The 15778-nt window shown below is 40.1% G+C and overlaps 1 protein-coding gene across 1 annotated transcript; it reads left to right on the forward strand.

Moving 5' to 3' along the window:
* The first annotated feature begins 10140 nt into the window (after nt 1-10140).
* Nucleotides 10141-13974, forward strand: LOC100673618 (disintegrin and metalloproteinase domain-containing protein 1a-like). The gene has a single exon (XM_064271950.1). It carries the CDS (start codon nt 10950-10952, stop codon nt 13470-13472), a length of 2523 nt encoding a protein of 840 aa, XP_064128020.1. The 5' UTR covers nt 10141-10949; the 3' UTR covers nt 13473-13974.
* The last annotated feature ends 1804 nt before the right edge of the window (nt 13975-15778 follow it).

Raw genomic sequence — 15778 nt, forward strand, 5'->3', positions numbered from 1 at the left:
TATTTTGCTGAGAGTTTTTATCATGAATGGGTGTTGGACTTTGTCAGATGCCTTTTCTGCATCAATTGATAAGATCATGTGGTTTTTGTCTTTTGTTTTATTTACATGGTGGATTACATTAATGGTTTTTCTAATATTAAACCAGCCTTGCATACCTGGTATACATTCCACTAGGTCGTGGTGGATTATTTTTTTGATATGTTGTTGAATTCTATTGGCTAGAATTTTGTTGAGGATTTTTGCATCTAAGTTCATGAGGGATATAGGTCTGTAATTTTCTTTTTTTTGTGGTGTCTTTACCTGGTTTTGGTATCAGGGATATGGTGGCTTCATAGAATGAGTTAGGTAGTATTCCATCATTTTCTATGCTTTGAAATACCTTTAGTAGTAGTGGTGTTAACTCTTCTCTGAAAGACTGGTAGAACTCTGCAGTGAAGCCATCCGGGCCAGGCCTTTTTTTTGTTGGGAGTTTTTTGATTACCTTTTCTACCTCTTTTTTTGTTATGGGTCTATTTAGTTGTTCTACTTCTGATTGTGTTAGTTTGGGTAGGTAGTGTTTTTCTAGGAATTCATCCATTTCTTCTAGGTTTGCAAATTTGTTAGAGTACAATTTTTTGTAATAATCTGATATGATTCTTTTAATTTCAGTTGGGTCTGTTGTGATATGGTCCATCTCGTTTCTTATTCGGGTTATTTGTTCCCTTTCCTGTATTTCTACAGTCAGTCTGGCCAATGGTTTACCAATTTTGTTAATTTTTTCAAAGAACCAGCTTTTGGCTTTGTCAATTCTTTCAATTGTTTTTCTGTTCTAATTCATTTAGTTCAGCTCTAATTTTTATTATTTGTTTTCTTCTGGTGCCTGATGGATTCTTTTGTTGCTCGCTTTCTATTTGTTCAAGTTGTAGGGACAGTTCTCTGATTTCGGCTCTTTCTTCTTTATGTATGTGTGCATTTATCGATATAAATTGACCTCTGAGCACTGCTTTTGCTGTGTTCCACAGGTTTTGACAGGAAGTGTTTTCATTCTCATTGCATTCTATGAATTTCTTTATTCCCTCCTTAATGTCTTCTATAACCCAGTCTTTTTTCAGCAGGGTATTGTTCAGTTTCCAAGTATTTGATTTCTTTTCCCTGATTTTTCTGTTACTGATTTCCACTTTTATGGCCTTGTGGTCTGAGAAGATGCTTTGTAATATTTCGATGTTTTGGATTCTGCAAAGGTTTGTTTTATGACCTAACATGTGGTCTATTCTAGAGAATGTTCCATGTGTGCTAGAAAAAAAAAGTATACTTTGCAGCTAATGGGTGGAGTGTTCTGTATAAGTCTATGAGGTCAAGTTGGTTGACTGGAGCAATTACGTCTTCCGTGTCTCTATTGAGCTTCTTACTGGAAGTCCTGTCCTCTCCGAAAGTGGTGTGTTGAAGGCTCCTACTATAATTGTGGAGGTGTCTATCTCACTTTTCAGTTCTGTTAAAGTTTCTTTTATGTATCTTGCAGCCCTGTCATTGGGTACATAAATATTTAATATGGTTATATTTTCCTGATCTATTGTCCCTTTAATCATTATGTAGTGTCCTTCTTTATCCTTTGTGGTGGATTTAACTTTAAAGTCTATTTTGTCAGAAATTAATATTGCTACTCCTGCTCTTTTTTGCTTGTTGTTTGCTTGATATATATTTTTTCTATCCTTTGAGTTTTAGTTTGTTTGTGTCTCTAAGTCTAAGGTGTGTCTCTTGTAGGCAGCGTATAGATGGATCATGTTTCTTTATCCAGTCTGAGACTCTCTGTCTCTTTATTGGTCCATTTAGTCCATTTACATTCAGCGTAATTATAGATAAGTATGTGTTTAGTGCTGTCATTTTCATGCTTTTGTGTGTGTTGCTGACAATTTCATTTTTTACACTTACTTTCTTGTGCTGAGACGTTTTTCTTTGTAAATTGTGTGTTCCTCATTTTCATAGTAGTTGAATTTATGTTTGCTGAGTCGTTATGTTTTTCTTGGTTTTTATTTTGAGTTGTGGAGTTGTTATACCTCTTTGTGGTTACCTTAATATTTACCCCTATTTTTCTAAGTAAAAACCTAACTTGTATTGTCCTATATCGCCTTGTTTCCCTCTCCATATGGCAGTTTTATGCCTCCTGTATTTAGTCCCTCTTTTTGATTATTGTGATCTTTTACATGTTGACTTTAATGATTCCTTGTTTTGAGCATTTTTTTCTTTTTAAAATTAATCTTAATTTGTTTTTGTGATTTCCCTATTTGAATTGGTATCAGGATGTTCTGTTCTGTGACTTTGTGTTGTGCTGGTATCTGATATTATTGATTTTCTGACCAAACAATTTCCTTTAGTATTTCTTGTAGCTTTGGTTTTGTGTTTGCAAATTCTCTAAGCTTGCATTTATCTGTAAATGTTTTAATTTCACCTTCATATTTGAGAGAGAGTTTTGCTGGATATATGATCCTTGGCTGGCAGTTTTTCTCCTTCAGTGCTCTCCATATGTCATCCCATTGCCTTCTTGACTACATGGTTTCTGCTGAGTAGTCTGAACTTATTGATTCTCTTTTGTAGGAGACCTTTCTTTTATCCCTGGCTGCTTTTAAAATTTTCTCTTTATCTTTGGTTTTGGCAAGTTTGATGATAATATGTCTTGGTGATTTTCTTTTTGGGTCAATCTTATATGGGGTTCGATGAGCATCTTGGATAGATATCCTTTCGTCTTTCATGATATCAGGGAAGTTTTCTGCCAACAGATCTTCAACTAGTCAACAGATCTTCAACTAGCCAACAGATCTTCAACTATTCTCTCTGTATTTTCTGTTATCCCTCCCTGTTCTGGAACTCCAATCACACGCAAATTATTCTTCTTGATAGAGTCCCACATGATTCTTAGGGTTTCTTCATTTTTTTTTAATTCTTTTATGTGTTTTTTTTTTCAGCTATATTGGTGTCAATTCCCTTATCCTCCAGCTCCCCCACTCTGCATTCCAATTGCTCGATTCTGCTCCTCTGACTTCCTACTGAGTTGTCTAATTCTGTAATTTTACTGTTAATCTTTTGGATTTCTGAATGCTCTCTATGGATTCTTGCAGCTTATTAATTTTTCCACTATGTTCTTGAATAATCTTTTTGATTTCTTCAACTGCTTTATCAATGTGTTCCTTGGCATTTTCTGTAGATTGCCTTATTTCATTTATGAGGTCATCCCTGATGTCTTGAAGCATTCTGTAAATTAGTTTTTTATATTCTGCATCTGGCAATTCCAGGATTGTATCTTCATTTGGGAAAGATTTTGATTCTTTAATTTGGGGAGTTGTAGAAGCAATAATGGTCTGCTTCTTTATGTGGTTTGATATCGACTGCTGTCTCCGAGCCATCTATGAGATATTGTAGTGATTTATTTTATATTTGCTCACTGAGTCTTATCTTGTTTTGTTTTCTTTCAATATACGTAGATGGGCTACTAGATTGTGCTGTCTTGATTGTTGTAGCCTTTGAATCACTTATGTCCTATTACCAGCTGGTTTGGGCTGTTACCAGATATATAAGCCTAAGAGTCCATTCACTATTCTTGAGTAGAATCTGATTTTGGGTCACCAAGTGTGTGGTGCAGACTGTCACCTATCCACCTAGAGTAGTAGTGGTGATAGTTGCGTGTACCAGATTTTAGTAGCAGCAGGGGGTCACACTCCAGGGGGCGCAGGACAGACTTCCCCCAAGTGCCAGTGAGGTAGGTGTGTCTCTATTCCTAAAGCACTTTGGTGGGTGGGCTCTGCAGCTGTACCTTAGGCACCCAATGCAAGTACCTCTACAGATTTGTAGGTGTCACCATCCTCAGACCCTTAAGGCAGGAGGCTAGGTGGTCTGGGGGGAGCTTCAGCCCTCAGTTCCCCGTTATGGGTCAGTAAGGGCTCTGTTGAATACGTAGAGATATCAGACCTGGGAAACTTGTCTTTCCAGTAATCCACTAAGACAATTACAGTCAGATCCCTATCGGATTGCCTTTGCATTATAATAGCCACCTCGTTCCCTATAGGGATGAAAGCCCAAGACTGTGGATCTCATATGCTTGGCTGGAGCTGGTTCTGTATTTTTAGTCCAATTTCGGGAAGTCAGGGAAGGATTTTTAGTCCTTGGGTTTTTTGTAGCTGCTTCAAGAGAGAATTTTAAGAGCAGCTAGGGATAAACGAAAAGTCACCTACAAAGGAGAGTCAATAAGAATAAGCTCAGACTACTCAGCAGAAACCATGCAGGCAAGAAGGCAATGGGATGACATATATAAAGCACTGAAGGAAAAAAATTGCCAGCCAAGAATCATATATCCAGCAAAACTATCTCTCAAATATGAAGGTGAAATTAGGACATTTCCAGATAAACAGAAGTTTAGGGAATTCGTAAAAACCAAACCAAAACTACAAGATATACTAAAGGGAATTCTTTGGTTAGAAAATCAATAATATCTGGTATCAACCCAAGACTAGAACACTGGACAGAGCAATCAGATCTTAATCCAGACAGGGAATTCACAAAAATAAATCAAGATAAAAAAACACTCAAAACAGGGAAACAGCAATGGCATTATGTAAAACAAGACTACATTAAAATAATAAAGAGGGACTAGAAAAAAAAAATAAGAAATGTAGTCATAGATCTTTCATATGGAGAGGAAGACAAGGCAATATAAACAGATGAAAATTAGGTTTAAACTTAGAAAAATAGGGGTAAATATTAAGGTAACCAGAAAGGAGACTAACTGTTGTACTCATCAAAATAAAATACATGAAAAAATACAGACTCATCAGAAGCAAAATCAACAGCAATGAATAAGATGAAAAGATAATACATAAAGATAAACTACTCAGCACAAAAAATTAAGTGGGAAAAAGAAACTGTCAACAACACACAAAAAAAGACATCAAAATGACAGCACTAACTCATACCTACCCAGAATGACACTGAATGTTATGGACTAAATGCACAGATAAAGAGACAGAGAGTGGCAGAATGGATTAAAAAAAAACATGATCCGTCTGTATGCTGCCTACAAGAGACACACCTTAGACTCAGAGACACAAACTAAAACTCAAAGGATGGAAAAAATGTATCAAGCAAACAACAATCAAAAAAGAGGAGAGGCAATATCAATTTCTGACAAAATAGACTTTAAAGTTAAATCCACCACAAAGGATAAGGAAGGACATTATAAAATGATTAAAGGGACGATATACCAAGAGGATATAGCCGTATTAAATATTTATGCAACCAAGGACAGAGCTTTAAGATACAGAAACTCTAACAGCATTGAAAAGTGAGACAGACAGCTCCACAATTTCAGCAGGAGACTTCAACACACCACTTTGAGTGAAGGACAGGACATCCAGAAAAAAGCTCAATAAAGACATGGAAGATCTAAAAAATGCCACAATCAACCAACTTGACCTTACAGATATATACAGAACACTCCACCCAACAGCAGTCAAGTATCTATTCTTTTCTAGTACACATCGAACATTCTCTAGAATAGACCACATATTAAGTCAAAAAGCAAGCCTTAGCAGAATCCAAAACATCGTAATATTACAAAGCATCTTTTTCTGACCACAAAGCCATAAAAGTAGAAATCAATAACAGAACAAGCAGGGAAAAGAAATCAAATACTTGGATACTGAACAATACCCTGCTGAAAAAAGACTGGGTTATAGAAGACATTAAGGAGGGAATAAAGAAATTCATAGAATCCAGTGAGAATGAAGACACTTCCTATCAGAACCTTTGGGACACGGCAAAAGCACTGCTCAGAGGTCAATTTATATCAACAAATGCACACACCCAAAAAGAAGGGACAAAATCAAAGAATTATCCCTACCACTTGAACAAGTAGAGAGCAACAACAACAACAAAAAAACTTCAGGCACTAGAAGAAAGGAAATAATAAAAATCAGAGCAGAACTAAATGAAATAGAAAACAGAAAAACAATTGGAAGAGTTAATAAAACCAAAAGCTGGTTCTTTGAAAAAATTAACAAAATTGATAAACCACTGGCTAAACTGACAAAAGAAAAACAGGAGAGGAAGCAAATAACCCAAATAAGAAGTGAGATGGGCGATAATACAACAGGCCCAACTGACATTAAAAGAATCATATTAGATTACTATAAAAAATTGTACTCTAACAAATTTGCAAACCTAGAAGAAATGGATGAATTCCTAGAAACACACTACCTACCTAAACTAACACAAACAGATGAAGAACAACTAAATAGACCCATAACAAAAGAAGAGATTGAAAAGGTAATTAAAAAAAAACTCCTAACAAAAAAAAGCCCTGGCCTGGATGGCTTCACTGCAGAATTCTACCAAACTTTCAGAGAAGAGGTAACCCCACTACCACTAAAAGTATTTCAGAGTATAAAAAAGGACAGAATACTCCCAAACTCATTTTATGAACCCAGCATATCCCTGATACCAAAACCAGCTAAAGACACCACACACAGAAAAAAATTACAGACCTATATCCCTCATGAACTTAGATGCAAAAATCCTCAACAAAATTCTGGCCAATAGAATTCAGCAACATACCAAAAAAATAATTCACCATGACCAAGTGGGATTCAAACCAGGTATGCGGGGATGGTTCAACATCAGAAAAACAATTAATGTAATCTATATAAAAATATAAATAAAACAAAAGACAAGAACCACATGATTTTATCAATCCATGCTGAAAAGGCTTTGGCAAAGTTCAGCACCCATTCATGATAAAAAAAAAAAACTCAGCTAAATAGGAACACAAGGAAAATTCCTCAACATAATGAAGGGCATTTATACAAAGCCGAAGGCCAACATCATCCTAAATGGAGAGAGTCTGAAAGCATTCCCCTTGAGACTGGAAACCAGACAAGGATGCCCTTTATAACCACTCTTATTCAACATTGTGCTGGAGGTCCTAGCCAGAGCAATTAGGCTAGATAAAGAAATAAAGGGCATCCAGATTGGCAAGGAAAAAGTAAAAGTATCTCTATCTGCTGATGACATGATCTTATACACATAAGACCCTCAAGAATCCTCAAGACAACTACCGAAATAGAAGAGTTCAGCAGAGCATTAGAATACGGGTTAAACACACAAAAATCATTTGGATCCCTCTACACCAACAAAAAATACATCAAAGAGGAAATCACCAAATCAATACCATTTACAGTAGTGCCCAAGAAGATAAAATACTTAGGAATAAATCTTACCAGAGATGTAAAAGACCTATACATAGAAAACTGCAAGAAACCAAAAGAGACTTACGTAAGTGGAAAAACATACCTTGCTCATGGATAGGAAGGCTTAACACTGTAAAAATGTTTATTCTACCAAAAGCGATCTCTAGATGCCATGCAATTCTGATCCAAACTCCGACATTTTTTAATGAGATGGAGAAACAAATCAATAATTTCATATGGAAGGGAAAGAGGCCCCAGAGAAGTAAAGCATTACTGAAAAAGAAGAACAAAGTGGGAGGCCTCACTCTACCTGATTTTAAATCCTATTATACCACCACAGTAGTCAAAACAGCCTGGTAGTGGTACAACAGCACATAGACCAATGGAACAGAATTGAAAATCCATCCACATATGAGCAGCTGATATTTGACAAAGCCCAGTGTCAGTTAATTGGAGAAAAGATAGTCTCTTTAACAAATGGTGCTGGCATAACTGGATATCCATCTGCAAAAAAGTGAAACAAGACCCATACCTCACACTATGCACAAAAACTAACTCAAATTGAAGACCTAAATATAAAATCTAAAACGATAAAGATCATGGAACAAAAAATAGGGACAACACTAGGAGCTCTAATACATGGCATAAACAGTATACAAAACATTACCAACAATGCAGAAGAAAAACTAGGTAACTGGGAGCTCCTAAAAATCAAATACCTATGCTCATCCAAAGATGTCACCAAAAGAGTAAAACGATTACCTATAGACTGGGAAAAAGTTTTTAGCTATGACATTTCCGATCACCGCCTGATTTCTAAAATCTACATAATACTGCAAAAAAACTCAACTGCAAAAAGACAAATAACCCAATAAAAAAATGGGCAAAAGATATGAACAGACACTTCACTAAAGAAGACATTCAGGTAGCTAACAGATAAATGAGGAAATGCTCACGATCATTAGCCATTGGGGATATGCAAATCAAAACTTCAGTGAGATTCCATCTCATTCCAACAAGGCTGACATTAATCCAAAAACACAAAACAATAAATGTTGGAGAGGTTGTGGAGAGACTGGAACACTTCTACACTGCTGGTGGGAATGTAAAATGGTACAACCACATTGGAAATTGATTTGGTGCTTCTTTAAAAAGCTAGAAATATAACTACTATAAACCAAAAAAAACCCAGTGCAATCGAGTCGATTCCGACTCATAACGACCCTATAGGACAGAGTAGAAATGCCCCGTAGAGTTTGCAAGGACCGCCTCAGGAATTTGAACTCCTGACCCTTTGGTTAGCAGCCGTAGCACTTAACCACTATGCCACCAGGGTTTCCAGAACTACCATATGACCCGGCAATCCCACTCCTTGGACTATAGCCTAGAGAAATAAGAGCCTTTACATGAACAGATATATGCACACCCATGTTCACTGCAGCACTGTTTACAACAGCAAAAAGATGGAAGCAACCAAGGTGCCCATCAATGGATGAATGGATAAAAAACTATGGTATATTCACACAATGGAATACTACGCATCCATAAAGAACAGTGAGGAACAGTGTTATGCAGATGACGCAACCTTGCTTGCTGAAAGTGAAGAGGACTTGAAGCACTTACTAATGAAGGTCAAAGACCACAGCCTTCAGTATGGATTGTACCTCAACATAAAGAAGACAAAAATCCTTACAACTGGATCAATGAGCAACATCATGATAAAGGGAGAAAAAAAAGATCGAAGTTGTCAGGGATTTCATTTTACTTGGATCCACAATCAACAGCCATGGAAGCAGCAGTAAAGAAATCAAAAGACGCATTGCATTGGGTAAATCTGCTGCAAAGGACCTCTTTAAAGTGTTGAAGAGCAAAGATGTCACCCTGAAGACTAATGTGCACCTGACCCAGGCCATGGTATTTTCAATCGCATCATATGCATGTGAAAGCTGGACAATGAATAAGGAAGACCGAAGAAGAATTGACGCCTTTGAATTGCGGTGTTTGCAAAGAATATTGAACACACCATGGACTGCCAGAAGAACGAATAAATCTGTCTTGGAAGAAGTACAACCAGAATGCTCCTTAGAAGCAAGGATGGCGAGACTGCATCTTATATAGTTTAGACATGTTGTCAGGAGGGATCAGTCTCTGGAGAAGGACATCATGCTTGGCAGAGTACAGGGTCAGCGGAAAAGAGGAAGACTCTCAATGAGGAAGACCCTCACTGACACAGTGGCTGCAACAATGGGCTCAAGCATAATGACGATTGTAAGGATGGCGCAGGATCAGGCAGTGTTTCGTTCTGTTGTGCACAGGGTCGCTATGAGTCGGAACCGACTCGATGGCACCTAACAACAACAACAACATGTTGTTATTGTTGTTGTTCAGTGCTGTCAAGTTGACTGCGACTCATGGTGACCCCATGATACAGAGTAGAGCTTCTCCAAAGGGTTTTCAAAGCTGTGATCTTTGAGAAGATCACCAACCCTGTCTTCCAAGACAACTCTGGGTAGGTCTGAACCAAGCTTTAGGCTGGTAGTCAACTGCTTAACCATTTGTACCACCAGGGACTAGTTCATCCACTATAATAGGAATAAAATACAGATACAGGTAGATTCATCTGGGGGCTACATGTGAAAGTTCTCCTTGAATTGCTTCTATTTTTCTCAGTAAAATATTAGGCAAGAAGAAATTAGGAGAGGCAGCTGACCAGTGAAAAGCAGTAAGAATTGTAGGATCATAAAGTGTGATTAGTTAGCAGTTTCTATGAAGACACTTTTAGTTGAGGAAGGCATGAAACACAGACAACATGCAGCATATTAGACAACACAGCACCCGTGCCCATGAGTTATTTAATCATTTAATAAATAATTTTTGTTCATTTACTCAAGGACAAGCACTCTTCTAGGCCTAGGGATATAAAGATGAACAAATGCAGGGGAGACTTTTAGGATACTTGGTCTTCAACAGACATAATTTTAGGTTATTAATATGTCAGGGCCATCTATAGGAGATTACGGGCCTGGAGAAACGGAACAATGCCAGGAAAGACCATGGTATAGGCTCTAACACTTCTGTTAGAGGTGTCTGGACCCTGCCCTGTGGATCACAACCCCACTCAGGTCTATCTTGGGGCAAAAGGCAGCCACCTCACTTGGCTTACCTAAGAGACTGGCCCGTGAGATGCACACATCATTACAATGCCTCACTGAGGGAAAAGAATGTCCTGGGTTAAGATGGGCCACGGGCTACAGACCAAGAGTTTTAGAAGATAGGAAACGGGCAATGGCGTGTGCCCTCCAAGTCCCCTGGTATGGAACATTTGGAGTTAGGTAAGCAACTTAGGTGAGCAACGGACGACAGGAGAGGACGGGGGAGGGGTGTTCTAAGAGGCATAGAGATTTTGTTTCCTCTCTCAAGGTACCGTCTTACATTATATAGTCTGTAGTCTTTCTTCATGATACATCCCTCCATGATGTCAAAGGCTTAGTCAGGGAGCACTGAAGCTGATGCTGTGGAAGGACGTCACAGAATAAGGAAACTTTCTGAAGGACAATAGATCAGAAAGACTAGGAAGAGACACAGCAAAAGGCTGTAACTCTCAAGAGGTAGGTCGCTGCCATCCGTTAGGCAGCCAGCATATACCTGGGGCTACCACCTGAGTCTCCGAAGGTTGGCATGTCCGGGAGAGCTGCTGATGGACACAGGCCCTGCATCATCAACTGATTCATTTGGACCATGTCAGTGGCAGCTGCAGTGAGAGACTCTGCCTCCATCCTGCCTTCTCTACAGAAAAACCAAACGATTATGAATGAGACTGAAAGAGCACTTCAGACTTGGGCTCCCCAGATGAAGGACTTAAGGCTGGGGCTAGGACCAGTACCTTCACATGTCAAGTTGGGGATCATGTTGCTCGTGGCAATGATTTTTTTCTCAAGAATGTACTGCGGCACAGAATCGGTGTATTACTCCTCCTACGAAACCATCATCCCCCAGAGTCTGACAGTGAAGGGAAGGGAAGACCCAGTGGAAAAGGCATCCTACACGCTATATATCCAGGGCCAGAAACAGGTGATTCACTTGAAGGTGAAGAAAGACTATTTTGTAAGCGACTTTCGGGTCTTCAGCTACCACAATGGGATCCTGGAGCAAGATATGCCTTTCATCTCACAGGACTGCTACTATGAAGGCTACATAGAAGGAGTCCCAGGCTCTTTTGTTTCTGTCAACACATGTTCAGGCCTCAAGGGCATCCTGATTAAGGAGGAACAATCCTATGGCATTGAGCCCATGGAGTCTTCTAAACGGTTTGAACATGTGCTGTACACCTTGGCACACCAAGCTCCAGTCTCCTGTAGTGTCACCTCCAATAAGAATCAACAAGGGGTGTCCATCAGCCGGCAACAAGGGAGCAGAAAGCTTCATAATCTAGGGGTGCCTTCCTACTTGTGGTCACACACCAAGTACGTGGAAATGTTTGTCGTGGTGAACCACCAGCGGTTCCAAATGTGGGGCAGTAACGTTAATAAGACAATCCAGGGAGTGATGGACATCATTGCTCTGGCCAACAGCTTCACTAGGGGAATAAACACAGAGGTAGTGCTGGCCGGAATGGAGATCTGGACCGAGGGGGACCTAATAGAGGTCCCCGTGGACTTGAGAGTTACACTCAGGAATTTCAACAGCTGGAGGCAACAGAAGCTCTTCAGTCGTGCGAAGCATGATGTTGCTCACATGATTGTTGGGCATCATCCCGGACAGACCATGGGACAGGCATTTCTCAGTGGTGCCTGTTCAAGGGGTTTTGCAGCAGCTGTTGAATCCTTCCCTCATGAAGATGTCCTCCTGTTTGCCGCGCTCATGGTCCATGAGCTGGGGCACAACTTGGGTATTGAGCACGACCATTCGGCCTGCATTTGTAAAGATAAGTACTTTTGCCTCATGCATGAAAACATCACCAAAGTAAGTGGCTTCAGCAACTGTAGCTCTGACTCCTTCTACCAGTTTCTCCATAAACACAAAGGGGCGTGTCTGTTTAACAAGCCAGGGCACAAAGGTCGTACACGTAGGGATGCCTCCTGTGGAAATGGTGTGGTGGAGGACATGGAGGAGTGTGACTGTGGTCCTAACTGTGCCACTCACCCATGCTGTGACCCAACATGTAGACTGAAGCCGGAGGCACAATGCAGTAATGGATTGTGCTGTTCTTCCTGCAAATTCAAAGCAAAGGGAACGCCTTGCCGTCACATTCAGGGAGATTGTGACCTCCCAGAGTATTGTGATGGTAAATCTGAAACATGCCCCGCAAACGTGTACAAGCAAGATGGCACATCTTGTGAAGGAACGAAAGCTTGTGTTGAGGGTCAGTGTAACAGCCCTGATCATCAGTGCAGGAGTATTTATGGGTTCCATGCAAAGTCTGCCCCCAAAAATTGTTACACTTCATTGAACAGCAAAGGGGACAGGTTTGGAAACTGTGGCCGTCCTACTTCGTCTAACCCAAGATACGTTCAGTGTGATGGTGATAACGTATTCTGTGGGAAACTTGTATGTACTGATATTGACTACTTACCAATAATCAAACCCCAACATACAGTGATTCAGATCCCTGATACAAAAGAATGGTGTTTTGGCTTAGATGCTTATGATGGTACTGATATTCCTGATGACGGAGACGTGCAGAGTGGGACTTACTGTGCCCCAAACAAGGTCTGTTTCAATTACTCCTGTACTGATTACAGTACGCTCACCTTTGAGTGTGATCCAGCCCTAACATGTCATGGGAGAGGAGTGTGCAACAATTTACAACACTGCCATTGTAGGGATGGCTTTGCCCCACCTAACTGCAGTCAACCAGGCACTGGGGGTAGCGTGGACAGTGGTTCCCCTAGCAAGCCTAGCGAAAGTGGAGGAGGTGGTGGGGGTGAGCAATCTGTTTACTTGAAAGAAAAACCCCTCCTAGATTTGCTAATTGTATCAATTCCTGTGGTTCTTTTACTGTTATTACTATGTTTATGCATCATCTGTTGTGTATGTAAGTTACGTGCTGGAAAAAAACAACCTCCTCCCACCGAAAAGGTTCCAGAGGAGATCCCAGCAGAGGCCCCAGAAGAAGAGGTTCCAGAAGAAGAGGTCCCAGAAGAGGAGGCCCCAGAAGAAGAGGCGCCAGAAGAAGAGGAGCCAGAAGAAGAGGCCCCAGAAGAAGAGGCCCCAGAAGAGGAAGGTGGTGAAGAAGAGGAAGAACCAGGGTCAGAAGACTAGTAGTGGGAGAATGAAGCCAACTATATCAAACAACTGAAGCACTGGGTAGGAATGAGAGGCTCAGTGAAGCAAAGGTTAAGTGGGAAGTGCTAGTTCCAGTGACTCTGATGAGGAACTATATATAAAAGAGGAGTTCCCCCTACTTTCTTTATTCATTTTAGTAATTATGATTTTATTTACTAAAATGAATACATTAAATTATTATTTTACAAATTTTTGCTCTTCTTCATTTATGAAAGAATTTCATCTGTACTCTTTAAATAAATCTTTGACAGCAAAGTCCTTGTCTCAAAAGGGTCAACTTTTTTCTCACTAGAAAATGTTTTCCAGGACATGCCATCTTTCATTTAAATTTACATATAGTTTTATCTATACCTGTATTTACTCCTATTGCTGGAATTTTCACCTCAAGTAACAACTGTCTATAATGTCAGGGCAGTTGTTTATATAATTGGTTGTTTTAATTTGTCCTATAAATGTGCATTCATGAAATGAGAGATGAGGCATATCTTGAGGTCCCCTGTGGTTATTGGCTTTGGTTCTGTGGGAGAAACTAGATCTGATAAGACAGAAAAGCCTCATTTATCCTGGGTTAAGGGGGCAGTGTTGTATAGCCATACAACTTCCCAAATCTGGCAGATGTTTAATATGCTGTATATTCAATTCCTCCCACCCACCCCACCCCTCCACCCCAGTATTTCCAGGCCCTTCCAATGGCTATATTCTCTTTTTAGCTAAGAGATTTTTTTTCCTAGCACAGTTTTCATAGCTCTTCCTGTATACTAATGTTCTTGGAATAAATTTTCAAACCTCAGATATCCCAAGTCACCTGCTGGTAGCAGTTAGCCTTTCAAGTACCTCTCAGTATAGAGGCACCTACCACAGTGCTGCGTACATACATGAAATTATTATTTTCTCTGCTATTTATTGTAATTAGTAACTTACTGATTTACAGTTAGAAGGAATCTTCCTGTTATAGGTAACAGAACTTTGCAGGTGTCAATTACTTCTTTCAAAGACAGCACAAAGAAAGTATAATATTAATATAACTCATTCTGTCCCACACACCGTGTTAAACTCTTTACTCTCATTGTCTTAATTTATTCCTCCAAACCACCCTCTCAGGCCTCTATCTAGAACATGAGGAAACAGAAGCCAAAGAAATGATAAAAGCAGTCTAGTGCTAATAAAGGTGGAGCCTGGGTGCCTCCCCTCGTATGACTGCATCTACATTCCCCGCTGCCTCCAGGAGCCTTTCACTTGAGTAAAAGAAGTGAGGGAGAAGACACTCAATACGTCTGCAATTGCCTAGAACTGGGCTTCTCCTCAGTGACTCTAATGAAGGAAAGCCTTACAAATGGATGCTGTTCTCTACTGTGAACCTACCACATTGTACAGTCAATGTCTATTGAAGTGTCTTTTCTGCTCTTAGATCCTGACATCATGGAGAGGCAGGTTTACATCTTATTCAGCTCTGTGGGCCCTGTACACTGTAGGTATTTAATAAATGTTTATCACGTGAGTGATTTAACCACAGCCAACTTTGAAATACAGGACCAGATTCCTCCCCTGGGCAGGATGCCTCTTGCCAGTTTGTGGCCATGGAATGACCAAAATCTTGCTCAGGTGCAATACTGCTGCAGACTGATGAACAATCAAGATAGTCATAGAAAGATTATAAAACGCCAAACTTCGGGAAGTGAAGGGTTAAGGGTATTAGGTAGACAATGGCAGAAAAGTGATCAGTTTTTATGTGGGGAGGAGTGAGCAGGTAGGTATAATTCGGGGTTTGAAATCTACAAAGTTCAAAGGTCAGCATTCCCTGTAAAGTTTGGGTGAAACAGCCTATTCCGCAATATGTATGACTGCCTCTAGGAAGTGCATTCTTTTGCCTGGGTTATGTAATCTCCCAATATGTATGGGGGATTCCGAGGAATGCTTACACGGTACACTAGTCCGTGTTGGTAGCCATTCATGACCCAGCCAGCTGCCACTTCAGAAGACTCTGATCATGACTTCTTGCAATCCTTCACCTGCCATCTCTGGGCTGCTTTGTTCTCTCTGGGCTACCTTAAGCCAGTGGCGTCCCAGGCTCTTTCCTTAGTCCCCCAAGGCATAGCCAAGTCCAGGCTCTACAGTTTTTATCCAGACTTGGAGAAAACAAAGGTGAATTACAACGTGAAGAAAACATATTTGAATGCTGTAGATAATAATGTTTCTGGAGTCTACAGGTCTTGCCCCTCCACTGGGGGACTTACATAGGCCATCTCTCTCCTTGGCCCTGACCGGACATCCTTTCTTGTCCC

This window comes from Loxodonta africana, chromosome 19 (genome assembly GCF_030014295.1).
Source record: "Loxodonta africana isolate mLoxAfr1 chromosome 19, mLoxAfr1.hap2, whole genome shotgun sequence".
NCBI lineage: Eukaryota > Metazoa > Chordata > Mammalia > Proboscidea > Elephantidae > Loxodonta > Loxodonta africana.

What these genes read in the sequence shown, in the direction of transcription:
- LOC100673618 (XM_064271950.1), top strand. Translation starts at nt 10,950, where the DNA reads ATGTCAGTGGCAGCTGCAGTGAGAGACTCTGCCTCCATCCTGCCTTCT.